This window comes from Arachis hypogaea, chromosome 17, assembly GCF_003086295.3.
Source record: "Arachis hypogaea cultivar Tifrunner chromosome 17, arahy.Tifrunner.gnm2.J5K5, whole genome shotgun sequence".
Classification (NCBI taxonomy): Eukaryota; Viridiplantae; Streptophyta; class Magnoliopsida; order Fabales; family Fabaceae; genus Arachis; species Arachis hypogaea.
The window spans coordinates 12,073,830-12,088,882 of record NC_092052.1 but is presented as its reverse complement, the minus strand read 5'-3'; the positions used below and the strand labels follow the sequence as shown (position 1 = coordinate 12,088,882).

Below are 15,053 nucleotides of genomic sequence, written 5' to 3'. Positions count from 1 at the left end.
TCTCTATTCGATTTTATAGTATTCAAATGGTGTCTTGCTTTAGAGGTTTGGAGCATTGGGTAAATTGAATTGAATCTATAAATTTCTTTTGAATTTTCCTTTCAATGTTTCTGGTTTTGAAACTCGCTTTGGAGCATGAGTAGTTGCTTTATCTTTCTCTGTATTTGTCAACTTTGCTTTTCTCTTCACACCACTTTTAATGAGACTTGTGTGCCGACTTTTCTTGAACATTTTACTTCCTTCTTACTTTCCTCCATTTGAATGCCTACTCTCGACTAACCTTAAGCCATGGTAGTAATAGACTTATAGGGTTTATTTTTACTTGATAAGTCTGACTCAAATTTCTTATCCCTCTTTCTCTTTTTATGTTTAACGTTAAACTCTTCCTTCCATATTTAGTTGCTTCCACATCTTTATCTTGTTTGATGATGAAAATAATGGTGTCTTGCTTGCAGTTGTCAGGAAAATCACTACGAACACCAGCTGATGTTGTTGAACAATGTGAAGAAATTCAACCTACTGTGACATCACTTTACAAGTATGGTCTCTTTTACTATTATTATGGCATCAATTTAAGCTACATAGCTACATTTTGACATTTTTCTTGTAATTTAAGCATTTCATTATAATTTGGGACAACGGATTGGTTACTCTGGTTACTCCCTCTCTTATGTGGGAGTAACATTAACTAACGAAAATATTTATAACTTGAACCCTGCATTTTTATTTTTGAAAAAATTGGTAATTAAAAATTTGCCCCTCTGCTTTTTTTATTTTAACATATTCACCTCAAATAGCCTCAATTTTTCACTTCAATTTCTTCAAGAATAACCAAAACTCATTTTGGGAACTCTTTCATTATTGTTCTAACTAAATACAACTTTCAAAAAATATTACAAATAACGAAGGTTCTAATGCACCATGCATTAACTTACCAGCATATATGACAATCTTTGGCAGTCGCATATTTATTTAACTAGGTTAATTTCTGGCAGTGCCCTTCCTTCCATATAATATGTAGTCTTTCTTCATTCCCCATGACTGCATGATTAGTGCTGTAAAAAAATAAAACACAAAAAAAAAGAGGTGTGCCACTACATTTTTAATGCTAGAATCTTAATTGACTGTGCATATAACAGCAAGTTGATGATAATGCTCCGAGAAAGAGCCAATGATAAGGTATGAGTATTGCTTGTGTTTAGAATTAAACAAAAAAAAAAAACGCCTTATATCATCATTTTGGGCACTTGAGACAAACATCGGCTTAAAGGAAAAGACGTCTACTACGTATCATGTATTTCACAGAAACACAATTTTAAACCACGAAAAGTAATAGTTCCAAGAACAAAGTTACATACAAAAGGGAAAAAAAAGATAGCATAACAAATTCTAGTAAATGGTCAAAGTTATACTATTCATTCTTCTTAATGAAAGCACAAGTCTTGACCACATGCTAGTACAGTAACAATTTTAAAAAATGTATATGAATGAATTTTGCATATATATGTAGTCCTTTTCCCAAGAATAATGCTACAAGGACTAGGAAAAAGGATAACGAATTTATCCCCTTTCAAGTTATATAGAGAAGAGATAAAAATTCAACTCCCTCTAAAGAAAGACCAATCTATAAACGAAACAGTAAATTATATTTTTTACCATTCACAATACAGTTCACATAGTTAAATAACATGTGACGATTTAGGTTAAGACAAATTGATTAATTTTGATTTAAAAGATGAGAAGTGAAGAAGGAAGAGGCACAGAGGGAGTATTGAGAAGAGACTTATAATCTGTCAAACCTAGATGGAGGCACAAACGAGGTTCATGATTGATCCACCTCCATCTTTCAATTCATACCCTCCATACTGCAATTCACACTCTGTTAGGAACAGTCCAGGAAAAAAACCACAAACCACATAGATAAGTCCTCAAAATCATAGTTACATGATACACAATATGTTTCAATACCGATACACAGTAAGCCAAAATGTAAAATAATTTATATGAAAAGTATAGTTATGGCGTTCTAGTACACATATAAATTATGAATTAGTATGCAATATGTTAGCTAATTGGCGAATTCATGTAACTATATGCCCAAAATTACTACACTTAATTAACAATTAGCAAAGCATCCATTCGATGTGTGACCTTATCTATAGTCTATACCCTAAAAATGCCCTGAACTTGTTTCCGTTGAAGAGTGACTTGTTATTCTGAGCTCTCTGCTCCTGTATCTACACAACCAAAAAGCGATAACAATTAAACAAGGAATCAAATCAAAATAAAGAAGAGTGTATGATGGACAGAACGCCAAGCAGAGCAGACCAGAGGTTTTAGCACGGCGTGAGCAGAAGAACACGGCGGAGCAGAGCAGAACAAGTCGCGAACTCCAGCAGTGAGGAACACGACGCCGGTGAGCAGAGAAGAGGGATTACAGCAGTGCTCTGTTCCATAAAATCCTGAAGCATGGTAGAAGATGTATAAGCCCAATTAGGAGTAAAGGAGTCCACCACTGATGACCCAAATGAAAAAACATAAACAATGGAGCAGCCCACCTCCATAAACCCAATTGGAGATTTGCAACCTTGGCTCCTTATTTCATTAGCCGGCTTCATTCAATAGGCAAGCCCGACAAGGTGAAAAAATTCTGCCAAGCCTGTTCTCTATTATGCCACTTGTCACAATATTCTTCAATCTGTATGAATAAATCTATATGTTATAAATGGCCTTTTAAATATTATTGACTAACTGCTAATGAAAATAATAAATTTTATTTTCATCTTTTTAAAAAGATATATGTGTAAACTTATTAGAAAATAAAGGATCTAAGAGCATCTCCAACGGGTTAAATTTTGGAGCCCGGTTACTATTTTGTCAGAGAGAAAAGAGAATTGGAGTGTTGGAGTGGAACTCAAGTGAGTTCCTTCACTCATTTCAAGACGAGGGAGTCCCTCTGAATGAGGATTCCCATTAGCTAATCCACACTTGCCAAATGTCAAGTTAGGTAAAAAATAAATAATTGTATAAAATATTAATTAATTACATAATTATGTTAATTAATTAAATAATTATATTAAATATTGATATTTTTATTTAATTAATAATTTATATTAATTATTTAACTAATAATTAATTAAGTAATTAAATTATAATTAATTTATATTAATTATTTATCACAACCTCAACTGGGAGAAGAAGATTTTGCATCATACCATCAATTTCTCCTAGACAACTGAAAGAGGACTTGATTGAACACATATGGTAATTTCACAATGCTTGTCGTCAACTATAGAGCTTAATTATGTTTTTCTTTGTATTAAGTAATTTTACAAATTTACTGTAACCCCAAATTATATATTGTGTATTATTGTTATATATGAATTTATTTAATATTAATATCTTTTAATAGTGAATTATTTTTAAATTTATAAATTTAAATTACATTATTGAAAAAAATTAATTACATTAATTTCAAGTATTTTAATTAATTAATTAAGTGGGACCACAACAGGGACTAAAGTTAGTTCCTCCTAATGAAAAAGAGAGAGATGTTTTGAGTTCCTATTTACTGTTTATGACGCAAAAGCTGATGTGGAGTTATTTTTTATGACAGGTGGGTCATAAACAGAAACTGGGATGAATTTCCTACTGGAGATGGTCTAATAACAACATTTTTTTCCAAAGATATAAGCTTTCATTAATAGAAAAGAAAGTACAGCTGTCCATTACTACTAGGACAAAATGAAAGAAGATAGGGTCATAACCCAACCAAGCCTTCAGTAAATGAAGGTAAAGACTAGCGTTTTTTTAAACAAGAAATAGATACCAAAATTATCAAAGCTAGGTAAGAAGGGAGCTTGGAGGTCACAGCAGTTCATCATGGTGCTTGCAAACTGAAGAGAGGATTTCACTGGGGGATCTCCGTTTGTGTTCAAAAATCCATGAATTTCATTCCTTCCACAAGAACCAGAGAAGAATAGCCAGAAAATGGGAGTGGGTCTGTCGATTGGGGCTAGATTTGAGGACTTCCATTGATGATATCCACCATTGGATAAAGGTACCAGAAGGGGGGGGGGTTGCTAGCAAGTAAGTTAGTGGGCTTTGATTCCAAACTTCTTTAGCATATTTGCATGTCACCAAGCAGTAAAGCACTGTTTTATCTTCTTCTGAACAACACGGGCAGATTCCAGATATTGATGGGAAGCGATGGTGAAGGAGGTGGCAGACCGGGAGACGTTGGTGGATGCTCTTCCAAAGGAAAATCTTAATTTTGTGGGGGAGAGCTAGCTTCCACAAGGTAACCCATACATCCCTTTGTCTCAGCAATTGGGGGCAAAACTCAATTGGGTCGTGATTGAATTGGTATGCCACCGAATAGCCTGATGCAGTGTCATATTTTCCACCCTTGTTCAATACCCACTGAAGTTCATCAGCTCCAGGTTCAATCTTCAGAGTCAATATTTTGTTAGCAATATCTGTCGGAAAGTTTTCATGGATCAATGTCTGATTCTACTGTTGGTTCTCTGTGAACAGGTCTTTTACCCAGAAAAGAGGTCGTCCTAGGTTTGGATGGTGCGGGCTGCGCGTGATAGTGAACGGATACGGAGGAGGAAGCCAAGGGTCTTCATAGATACGCAGCTGAGAGGCCGAGCCAATTCGCCAAGTGATTCCTTTTTCAACTACAGAGCGTCCCTCTAAAAGGCTTCTCCAGCCCCATGAAGGTGAGCTTCCTATCTCTGCCTTTAGTACCTCTGTATATTTGTAGTATTTTCCTTTGAGTATTTTGGCTACAAGAGAATTAGGTTGTGTTAGGATCCTCCAAAATTGCTTTCCCAGTAAGGCTAGATTTTGTGCTTTAAGGTCTTTAAAACTCAATCCACCTTCCCTCTTCGGTCTAGTCATCGTATTCCAGCTTATCCAAGCCATACGTCGTTGACTCCCTTTTTGTCCCCACCAAAACTGTGTGAGAATGCTGTAAATATCTGAGATTAGGCTATCCAAAAGTCTGAAACAGGATAGAGTATAGATTGGAATGGCTTCGCCCACCGCTTTTAGAAGGACTTGTCTTCCCCCTGCCGAGAGGAGGCTGCGCTTCCACCCTTGAACCTTGTTTCGAACTTTTTCTTTAACAAAACTGAATGTTTCCTTTTTAGATTTAGACACAATAGAGGGTAAACCAAGATACTTGTCCTGAGCCTCGATGTGGTTAATGTTCAATGCCTCTGCCAATTGAATTCGAATTGGGTTCGGGGTGTTGTTACTAAAAAATATTGCCGACTTGGCCAAATTAACTTGCTGCCTGCTGAAGCTCTGATAGGATGCTAGTAAATTAAGAATATTATCACAACTATCCATAGAAGCTTTACAAAATAGAATAGAGTCGTCAGCAAATAATAAATGGTTTACTCTAGGACATCGCCTAGTGACTTGAATTCCTTGAATAGTACTGTTTTGTTCTGCCTTGTGTAGCAAGAAGGAGAGTCCTTCTGCACAAAATAAAAAAAGATAGGGGGATAGAGGGTCTCCTTGGAGGATACCTCTATTTGGCTTGAAAAAGCCAAAAGGTTGGCCTTCCACAACGACGGAATAAGAAACAGTAGTTACTAGTTTGCGAACCTAGTTAATCCAAGTATCATCAAATCCCAGCTTGTTTAGCATAAACCATAGAAAATGCCACTCTATCTTATCATAGGCTTTACTCATATCAAGTTTGACGGCCATTTCTGCTGCCACACCCTTTCGCTTAGTTTTCAGATAGTGCATGTATTCATGGGAAATAAGAATATTATCGGATATAAGTCGACCTTTAATAAAAGCACTCTGGTTAAGGCTTATTAGTTTAGGCATCATTCCTTGAAGTCTATGCACCATGACTTTAGAGATAATTTTATAGATAACTGAAGAAAGACTTATAGGTCACACCTGATTCATAGTATTGGCATCTGGAACCTTTGGAATCAAATAGATTTGGGTGTGATTAAGGCTTCTTAGCATTCTTCTATTTACAAAAAAACTTCGAACCGCTCTAAAGACATCTCCATTAACAATGTCCCAGAAATTCTGAAAAAATTTAGCCGTCATACCGTCTTCACCAGGCGCACTCTGAGGGTGAATGCTGAATGTAGCTCTCTTGACCTCCTCTATAGTGATCGGTCTTCGAAGCCGACGGTTCATGGAAGCTGTAACCTTTGGCTCGAAGTCTGTAAAATACGGCTCAGGATTAGCTTGGCAGTTAGAAGTAAATAGGCCCCTGAAATAACTCTCTGCCACCTCGGCTATTCCTGCATTAGTGGTTGCAACTTCACCATTATCTCCTTCTAGTTTCCAGATCTTGTTCCTCCTGGTTCTATTTCTGAATTTTTGATGGAAAAATTGCGTGTTCTGATCACCCGCTTGTAACCATTTGATCCTGGACTTGGCTTTCCAATACATTTTCTCATCATGAAATGCTATTTCTAGCTGCCTTTCTAATTCAATTAATTCTTGTCCCCCGAATTTACCCTCTGTTCGAAGAGCTTCAATCTGACCCTGGATTTATTCAATTATTCTTTTGGAGTTTGTGTTGCTTATTTGCTGCCACTGAACCAGTTTATAGCGGCATTTTTTAATTTTTTGTGCCAACACAAACATGGCTGAACCTTCAACTCTTTCCTTCCAAGCTTCATTGATTATTTGTCGAACTTCTGGACTAGAGCACCATCTCTCTTGGAATTTAAATCTCTTTTTCGATTTTTCCCTGGCTGGATTAGTATCAAGTAGGATAGGAGCATGATCTGAACCGGTTTCTGACAATCTTAAAACAGTAGCATGCAGATAGTTAGCCACCCAACTAACTCCCCCAAGCATACGGTCTAATCTTTCCTGAATGAGAGGCTCTCCTCTGCGCCTGTTAGTCCAGGTAAAAGGCCTACCCACCATACCCAAATCAGCAAGAGAGTGAGCATCTATAAAGGAATTAAAAGCATTAATTACCGATTGGGGTTTGAAATTCCCTCCTGATTTTTCATTCTGGGATGAAATAGCATTAAAATCTCCCATTATTGTTACTACCCCCTGAAATTGTTGAATAACTGAGCTAAGTTCTTCAAATTGATGAAGTCGGATTTGATCGTTTGTGCTTAGGTAAACTCCAATCACCCCCCACTCTATATTTATGCTTGAATCCACTACTTTTGCAGCAATGAAGTAGTATGAATGTTGTAGTACCTGAAAGAATGAGTTGGTGTGTCAAAAAACTAACACTAGAAAAAAGAAGAGAAAAAAAATAAAAAATTGGAATAAAAACGTTTTTAAAAATAATAACTGAAAATTTTGGAAAAAAAATTTATATTTACAAAATATTCAATCAATTATATTTTAATATTTTATTTTTATTTTTATTAAAAATAAAAATAAAAAACTCAAATCATTCATCACCTTAATTTGTAAAGTATTTTCACTTTGATTTTGATTTGATATAAAGTGATATATCAGTTTGCCGATGACACTAAACCAATGAAATTTGAGAAATAACAGTACCACTTTTTTTTTCTTTAGATAGTTGCGCATAAAATCTAAAAAAAAAAATTATGTCATTCTAATAAAATTTGCATAAAATTTTAAAAATAATACACGAGGGAATAGAAAAAAAAATGACATCCCAACTAAAGTTTATGTTTTTGTTATGCTAATCTATCTGTACAAGTATTCGCTTTTTGAAATCTTGATGGATCAATGTTTTAATTATTAGGGTTGGCAATATGTACTCTATCCGCGAGTATACTCAACCCGACCCCATCTGATCTGCAGCGGGTAGGGTAGGGTGTGGGTAGGGTTCTCGTGCGGGTTGAGTTTTAACCCTACCCGACCAATCCGCACTCTATATATGTTTATATTATATACTTATATACTATGATGCACGGACACTGACACGGACACGAGACACGACACGACACGAGACACGCCGACACGCACATTTTAAAATCTTATAAGACACGGGGACACGCATACATATAAAATATAAAGTATTTTTTTAGATAAATGGTAATGATATTTTAATATTTTATTGATATTAAAATATAAATTAATTTTTTAATGATTTTTAATGTCTTATTTTAATTATATCAAGTATTAAAATATCTTTTTATTTTAATAAATAATAATATATACTATATCTAAATTTATTTCAAGAATATATAATAAGAATAAGAGTGGACACGCTGACACGTGATGGTATTTAGGTGTGTCCAAGTGTGTTCGGAGAAGAATTTTTTATTTTTTATTAAGACAAGATTGGACACAGCAGACACGCGTGTCGGACGAGTGTCGGTGAGTGTCGTGTCCGAAATGTGTCCAACACACGGACACGGCAATTCAGCGAAGTGTCCGTACTTCATAGCTTATATAAAAATATGTTTTAAGTAGATGTTGAATCAAAAATCTCTCATTAAATGCAAAAGATCCTAAAAGAAAATCATTAATTGATAATTTAATAATTTTTTTTTACATAAAAATCAGTTCTATTTTAAATTATCATCCAATTATATAATAATGTTGTATATTTTTTGTAACCCGCGGGTAGGGTTGGGTACCCGCAAGTTAAGAGCGGGTAGGGTTAGGGTTGGGATATTCTCAACCAGCGGGTAGGGTTAAGGTTGGATCCAAACCCTACCCTACCCTACCCATTGCCACCCCTACTAATTACTAGTCTATTACAACGTTTTTTAATAGCCAAAACTAACGCTCTTGTAGAGTGCAACTCAATAATTTTTTGAAGGCAGAAACTTATTGCTATTTTAGAATCCACTTATATGCAAATATTCATGTATCCAAGATTTAGAATCAAGTCTAAACCTAACAGAATACTCCCGAACTCTGCTAGAGTCACCGTAGCGTCCTTTATGACAGAATTATCAGAATTCAGCTTAATGAATGGAGAGTTTGAAAAGATCTAACATATTTGGTTTTTAGTAAAACACCCAATTCTTTTCTTTACCTGAGCTATTTCCTCATCCGCTATGTTATACTCTTTAGCTAAGTGCGTCGCCAAATCATGAATCTTACCTTCATCTACTACATTCCCTCTCAAAAATATGTTTGTTACAATAATACCAAGAGAGTATAGGGTACTAGTTAACAACAAGGGTCAAAGAACGCCTTTGTAATGGGATTGAAATGATAAGTTCTTTAACAACCAGAAAAGGAATGGTTGACTAAAGAACGTATTGGAACTCAATGAAACATCCATGTTCTTTCATGTATTTTTTGCGACTTTGCAGTCGCGAAGGATATGGAGCAAAGACTCCCAAGAACCACAAACCGGATCTTCTTGAGTCATGTGTCTACAACCGCAGGGACAGACTCAAGGGGAGCAAGTAGTGGCCTTGGCCCCCCCAACAAATTTTAAACTCATATACTATTATAATAGATGTATTGTATAGAGTAAAATTTAATAGTGTAGTAATAATAAAAAGAGTTGGTATTCTTTATATATTAAGGTTTAAATTTTTCTACATGCATTTATATTATTTGTATTTTTTTATTTGATTTAGAATTTTTCTTTTACATTTGTTTAAAAATTAATTTTAACATCTATAATCATATAAAAGATATTTTAATATTATTTATAATAATATTGTTTTTTTTCTAATTTTATTTAGTTGTTTCTTTTTTATTATTTTTCATTAATTTTTACTTTACTCCTATTATTATATAAAAATACTTTAATATATTTTAAATTCACAGAATAAAATTATTTGTGCAATTAATTTATATTATTTTATGTCATATATTTTAATGATATAAAACATAAAAATATAACTCACTGTCATATAAATATTTAATAAAATAAATTAATTAACAAAATATTTAAAAATAAATAATTTTATATTTTATTAGATGTAAAACTATAAAAAAAAAAGATAAAGATTGAGATGATTTTTTTATTTGATAAATATTTATTAATTTTTTAATTAAAAGTTATAATTATATCTATTATCAAATATATAACATTATATTTGATTATACAAGATTTTAATTTTCAGTCCCTCTACTTTTAAATTCTTGGATCCGTCCCTACCTACGAGATTGAATCTCATTTATCAAAAGGACTTTATTAACAATGAACCAAAGAAAGATGCACAACCTTTAGAACTTTGGGGCTTCAACTTTCTAAATTCTTAAAAATAAATCAACCTTAGAGTTTTCATGGGCATTTAAATAGAGGAAACACACTCACTTAATGCTAAACTTATCATTGAAATTAAGAAGCTACGCTATCTATTCATCCCCTAAGTTTGCTTCTAAAGCCTTCATGGATGAGAAAATAAAGACCCAATCCTCTCCTAAAACCTCTTGAATTTTACCTAAATTCCAATTTATTTTAAAGATATTTTGAAAATTAAAAATATTATTTACACACTAAAATCGATTACTATGTTGTATATTTTAATCCATTTTTATTATGTATTTTAAATTCTAATATATATTCTACTCTAATGACTAATTTTAATGTCCACCTAATATGATTCATTAAAAATATAGATATGGCTACACAAGAAATGACAAGAGCATTGATCCACAACTTTTACGTTTAAAATGAATTGTGGGTGAACTCAAGTCTGAGCTAAACATTCATAATTTTTTGTCCAAGATAAATTGTTAAGATTACATTTTTATAAAAATTGTAAATTTATATATAATTGAAGGAATAATTGTTCATGGATGTCCTCAACAAAACTATTTTGAACTACATCTCAACAAAATGTCAAAAACTGATGCTCACTTAACAAAATAGCAGATGGTATGTTTGTCTGACAAATTGAGAGAATGGAATCTTCAGTTTTCCATCGCTTTCTCTAAATCTCAACTCATAAATACCGTAGTTCGTAAAATGTTTTTACATTTCTGAAAATTTTACATTGAGAAGATCATTTTAAAGTGATATCTCTATTGTAAAATTTTCAATAATATAAAAATATTGTGTGAACTATATGCTCTCTAGAAATAATACCCTCCACAGGGAGATTGATTGTGGTAATGCAGACTTATATATCATGTATGCTCTATCCACTCACCAACAAAGTACCACGAGATAAATAACCAAAATCCATAAGAGGAAGCCAAGGTTAGTATCAAACTTCTGCAGGCATTGCGAAATGTTGCCGAGGCATCTTCGATGATAACATTTCTTTCATTGTATTTGTACCCAGAAACCTGACCTTTCCTGGTCCCTCCTCATATTGCATTTGCATGAAGTCATTCTTTTGGCCTTGGCCTAAGAAGCCCGTTTGTGAAGCAGTAGCAGCCCCCTGTGTTCCTGTCAAGTTTGCGGCATTATCGGTTACTTTGGCACCTCCATGGTTCTCAAGGCCACTCTTGATCCATGCAATGTTATTTAGGTCTGTAGCTATGGAAATCAGTTCATGACTTAAGAAAGGGGGAGAATCCAAATAGTCAACAAACTCGGGACCTAATAGCGAAGAACCATGAGAATGGCTTCCCCCTGATTCTGGTGCACAGCATCCATGACCACATTCCAATGGAACCATTGGTTCACATTCAATACCATCAAATAATTTGCAGGCTCCTTCAACTACTTTGGGTAGTTGGATCAAAGGGCTTTGCAATGGCAGAATCTTTGAACTTGATGATCCATTTGTTGGCCTGCTTGTAGGATTATAAACACTAAATGCACTAATACGTGCTACTGGTCGATGAAGGGTAGGATTTTGCTCCACTTCGGAAACATCATTTCTTGTAGTTGGAGGTTTATCTTCGTGCTGTTTAATCTCAGTATTCATAACGACATTTCTAACTTGTGTAGGATATGAATTCATATCCCCAACTGACAGGGTTTCTTCAGAGGATGCCTTTGTTTTCTCAATGCTACCATCTTCCATCGCTTCAACACGCGGAGGAACATATCTTCCCTGTTCCATACACCTGCGCTTTAGGGTAGAGTTCCAGTGGTTCTTGATCGCATTATCTGTTCTACCTGGAAGAAGCCTTGCAATAGCTGCCCACTTGTTTCCATGGATTGTATGGGCTGATACGATAATGCAATCTTCTTCCTCTGCAGAAATTAACTTTAGTTAGACTTTGATAATGGATATGCGAATTATTCAATGCCAGTGGCTAATATCTTCTTAACTGAGATATGCATAAAAATAACAATCCAATGTCTGAGATCAACTTTCATGAAGTAGATTGGCAAGAAACTAAAGATTTTAGCATCTTCTCATTCAACTCAAGCAAATATAAAGCACACCAGACTAAAGACCATGAATCTTATAATGTTATTCATGTTTCATTTAAATTCTGAACTAATTTCTTAACCAAGCATTTTTTTAACCAAGCATCGATTCTCTCACACCCCAAACTATGGTTTATGTTTCCCTCTTAACATCTAAGATGTGAATTAATTTCTATTTTTGCTCCTGTACTCACACATTTCCTTCATTCCCGAGACTAGACATATGGAGCATGAAGTTATCTTAGTCAAATACTGAATCAATGTGAAACTTAAATAGATGACTACATGACATATTTTAGAACTGGTGTCTAATACAAATTATAATAAAGAATAACCGAATGGTGTTCATACTTAAAGTGACACACACAAGGATACCAAGGATTTACGAACCTATCCCCTAAGAAAATCAACAGCAATGAAATGAGTGGTAACTGCAACAATTAGTTACAAAGATCAGTTCATCAACTAATTATTGTGTTCATGATCAAATAAAAAAGACTCAACATATGAAATGATTATTTAGCATGTTAACAACTAAGAATCACATAACAACCCTTTAGAAAAACTGCTAGTTTTTCCAATATATTCATTCAATAAGAATTCTATATGCTCTGAAAAAAAGAGAAGGTTGTTGCTTTATGGGCTGTGTTCAGTTGATGTGCTAGTAGTAGAAGTGGCTAGTTGCAAGCTCCACAACACAAAAGCATGTCTAATTTCACAAATAAACTTCAGTTATACTTTGCCAATTACCACCAGTTATTTGGTAACTTTCGTGTTTCACCATATAATAATTGTGTAGTGAGAAGACTTAGTGTAACTGCATTGGTTATAAAAAATTTCAAATAAATGATCAATTAGCAGGTTGATGGTCAAAGAAACACCAGAAATGAAAGTAGCGATTAATTAGCTCCCAAAAAAAACAAATTCTGGGTACACTACATGTATACTTCACATGGAAAATCCAGAACGAAAAAATTTGTTCCACTCTAATAAAGTATCCACTAATGCATATCAGTGAATCACAAACAGAGTCAGTTTAATTACTTTCATAGATAAAGCAGGATATGCATATCTCCATCCACTCTAGCACATTGTGTTTCTGTGTTTAAAAAATAGCATGGTTTTTTAGCAAGCAGGGTTCAAATAGTATGATCTTTCATTTTTTATTTTTTTCCCATTTCAAATGCCAATAGTCTTAGGCATTTAGTAAAACTTTTACTTTTCAAAAGTAGCTTATAAAAGTTATAGCATCTATGTTTGATAAATCAAATTAAAAATAGTTTTCAATAAGCACAAGCAACAACAAGTGCATTTGGTAGAATAGTTTTTAAGAATTAAAAATATCATACTAGACATAAATGTAAGAATTAAATTTGGAAATTAATTAATATATGAAGTTATATTAGACTTTTTAATTTTAATAAGCACAAACCATTATTGAAAAGCTCCACCTTAGGTGCTTTCAAAAGCACTCCTATCTTTTTAAAAACTGCAAGCACAAGCATATGGTCGGTAAATACAAAATGAGGAGCCTCTTTAAAAAGTTTTTTCAAACCTAGCCTTAATAAGTTAAACTGTTATCTTTTCATGAATCAACACTCAACTTTAGTCAAAACAGTCTCTCTGAACTAGAACTTGCTGCTATGATCATTCATTAACAAGTCACACAAAATACCATAAAAGCCATAAACATTGCTTCAATGGATGAATAAATGAGCACAACAAAAATAAAACAGTCGAATGCAGCAGATTCTGCTCCAGCCAATTCAGCCTAAAATGAACAATCAAAGGCATTATATGTGCAACAATAATAGTTATTTGTAAGCATTCAACCCCAAACACACCACACAAAAAAAAAATAACTACAGTTAAGATAATCTAACCTAATTCTACATACATCCAATCTAAAACACAGCGGCAATGGAAATTACCAGTGAAAGGCTTGCGTTTAACACAAGGATCCAGCTGGTTACACCATCGGAGCCGGCATGACTTCCCTGACCTGCCTGGAACTCCCCGCGCGATCATGCTCCAATTCCTCGCTCCGAACTGCGCCACCAATCGGCTCAGTACCGCATCCTCTTCCGGAGACCACGGTCCCTTTACTTTTCCCGCGGCAGCACCACCACCACTATTGCCGTCACCAACTACAGTCACCTCCGCATCGCGTCCCGCTGGCTCCGTCTCGGCCGTACCTCCTCCTCCTCCAACGAGCTCTTGCGGAAGAGAGACGCCATTGCCGGCGATTGGTTCAACAGATGCTCGGTCTTCTTCTTCGGTCATTGGCGGTTGTTGGTTTACTTTGGTGAGTGTGTCAGTTTTTCAGTTTTTCTCTCTCTAAAAAGTTTCTCTCTCTACAAACTAACTGCTATCCCCTCTCTCTCTAATCTCTATACACACGCGCATAATGTTTCGCCCTTTTTTCTACCTTCATTGCTTAAAATTACTGGTTTGTCCCCTTGGCGTCAACGACAAAACGACGCAGTTTTGGGGAATTGGTGACGTTTCCGCAGCGCTAGTTCCCGTTTTGGTTGACTGGAGTGTCTTGACTCGTGACACATCATCGTAAAGTTACCTATAACCGCCTTCGGGATTGAATATTTAAAAATTGAAACCCTTTTTTTTTTTTATTCAACTATTCAGAGCCGAGCTTTTTTCCTCAACTGGGCTCATAAATTTCAAAAACTTTTCAAGCCTGTTCATTTGAGCTTAGTAATTTTCATCATAGGAACAAAAGCCCAAATACCGAAGGCAAAAAAAAAAAACGTAGGCTTGGCCTACTCAACATTCAGCAACACGAAGTCTAGTCTATATATAT

General features: G+C 34.6%; 1 protein-coding gene and 1 long non-coding RNA gene across 2 annotated transcripts; both read right to left on the bottom strand.

The window, feature by feature from the left end:
* Positions 1-1,899: 1,899 nt before the first annotated feature.
* LOC140180884 (uncharacterized) lies at positions 1,900-2,661 on the bottom strand. The gene is made up of 2 exons (XR_011874974.1): positions 2,329-2,661; positions 1,900-2,237 (listed from the first exon to the last, which is right to left on the bottom strand). It is a non-coding gene; the product is annotated as an uncharacterized lncRNA (long non-coding RNA).
* Positions 2,662-10,652: 7,991 nt separating this feature from the next.
* LOC112766210 (transcription factor MYB25) lies at positions 10,653-14,808 on the bottom strand. The gene is made up of 2 exons (XM_025812104.3): positions 14,167-14,808; positions 10,653-12,055 (listed from the first exon to the last, which is right to left on the bottom strand). The coding sequence occupies exons 1-2, from the start codon at positions 14,516-14,518 to the stop codon at positions 11,115-11,117; spliced, it is 1,293 nt and encodes a 430-aa protein (XP_025667889.1). The 5' UTR covers positions 14,519-14,808; the 3' UTR covers positions 10,653-11,114.
* Positions 14,809-15,053: the final 245 nt, after the last annotated feature.

Coding starts and splice junctions, on each gene's coding strand:
- LOC112766210 (XM_025812104.3), bottom strand. CDS start 14,518: ATGACCGAAGAAGAAGACCGAGCATCTGTTGAACCAATCGCCGGCAAT. Junction 12,056..14,166: donor TAAACGCAAGCCTTTCACTG/GTAATTTCCATT, acceptor TAATTTCTGCAG/AGGAAGAAGATTGCATTATC.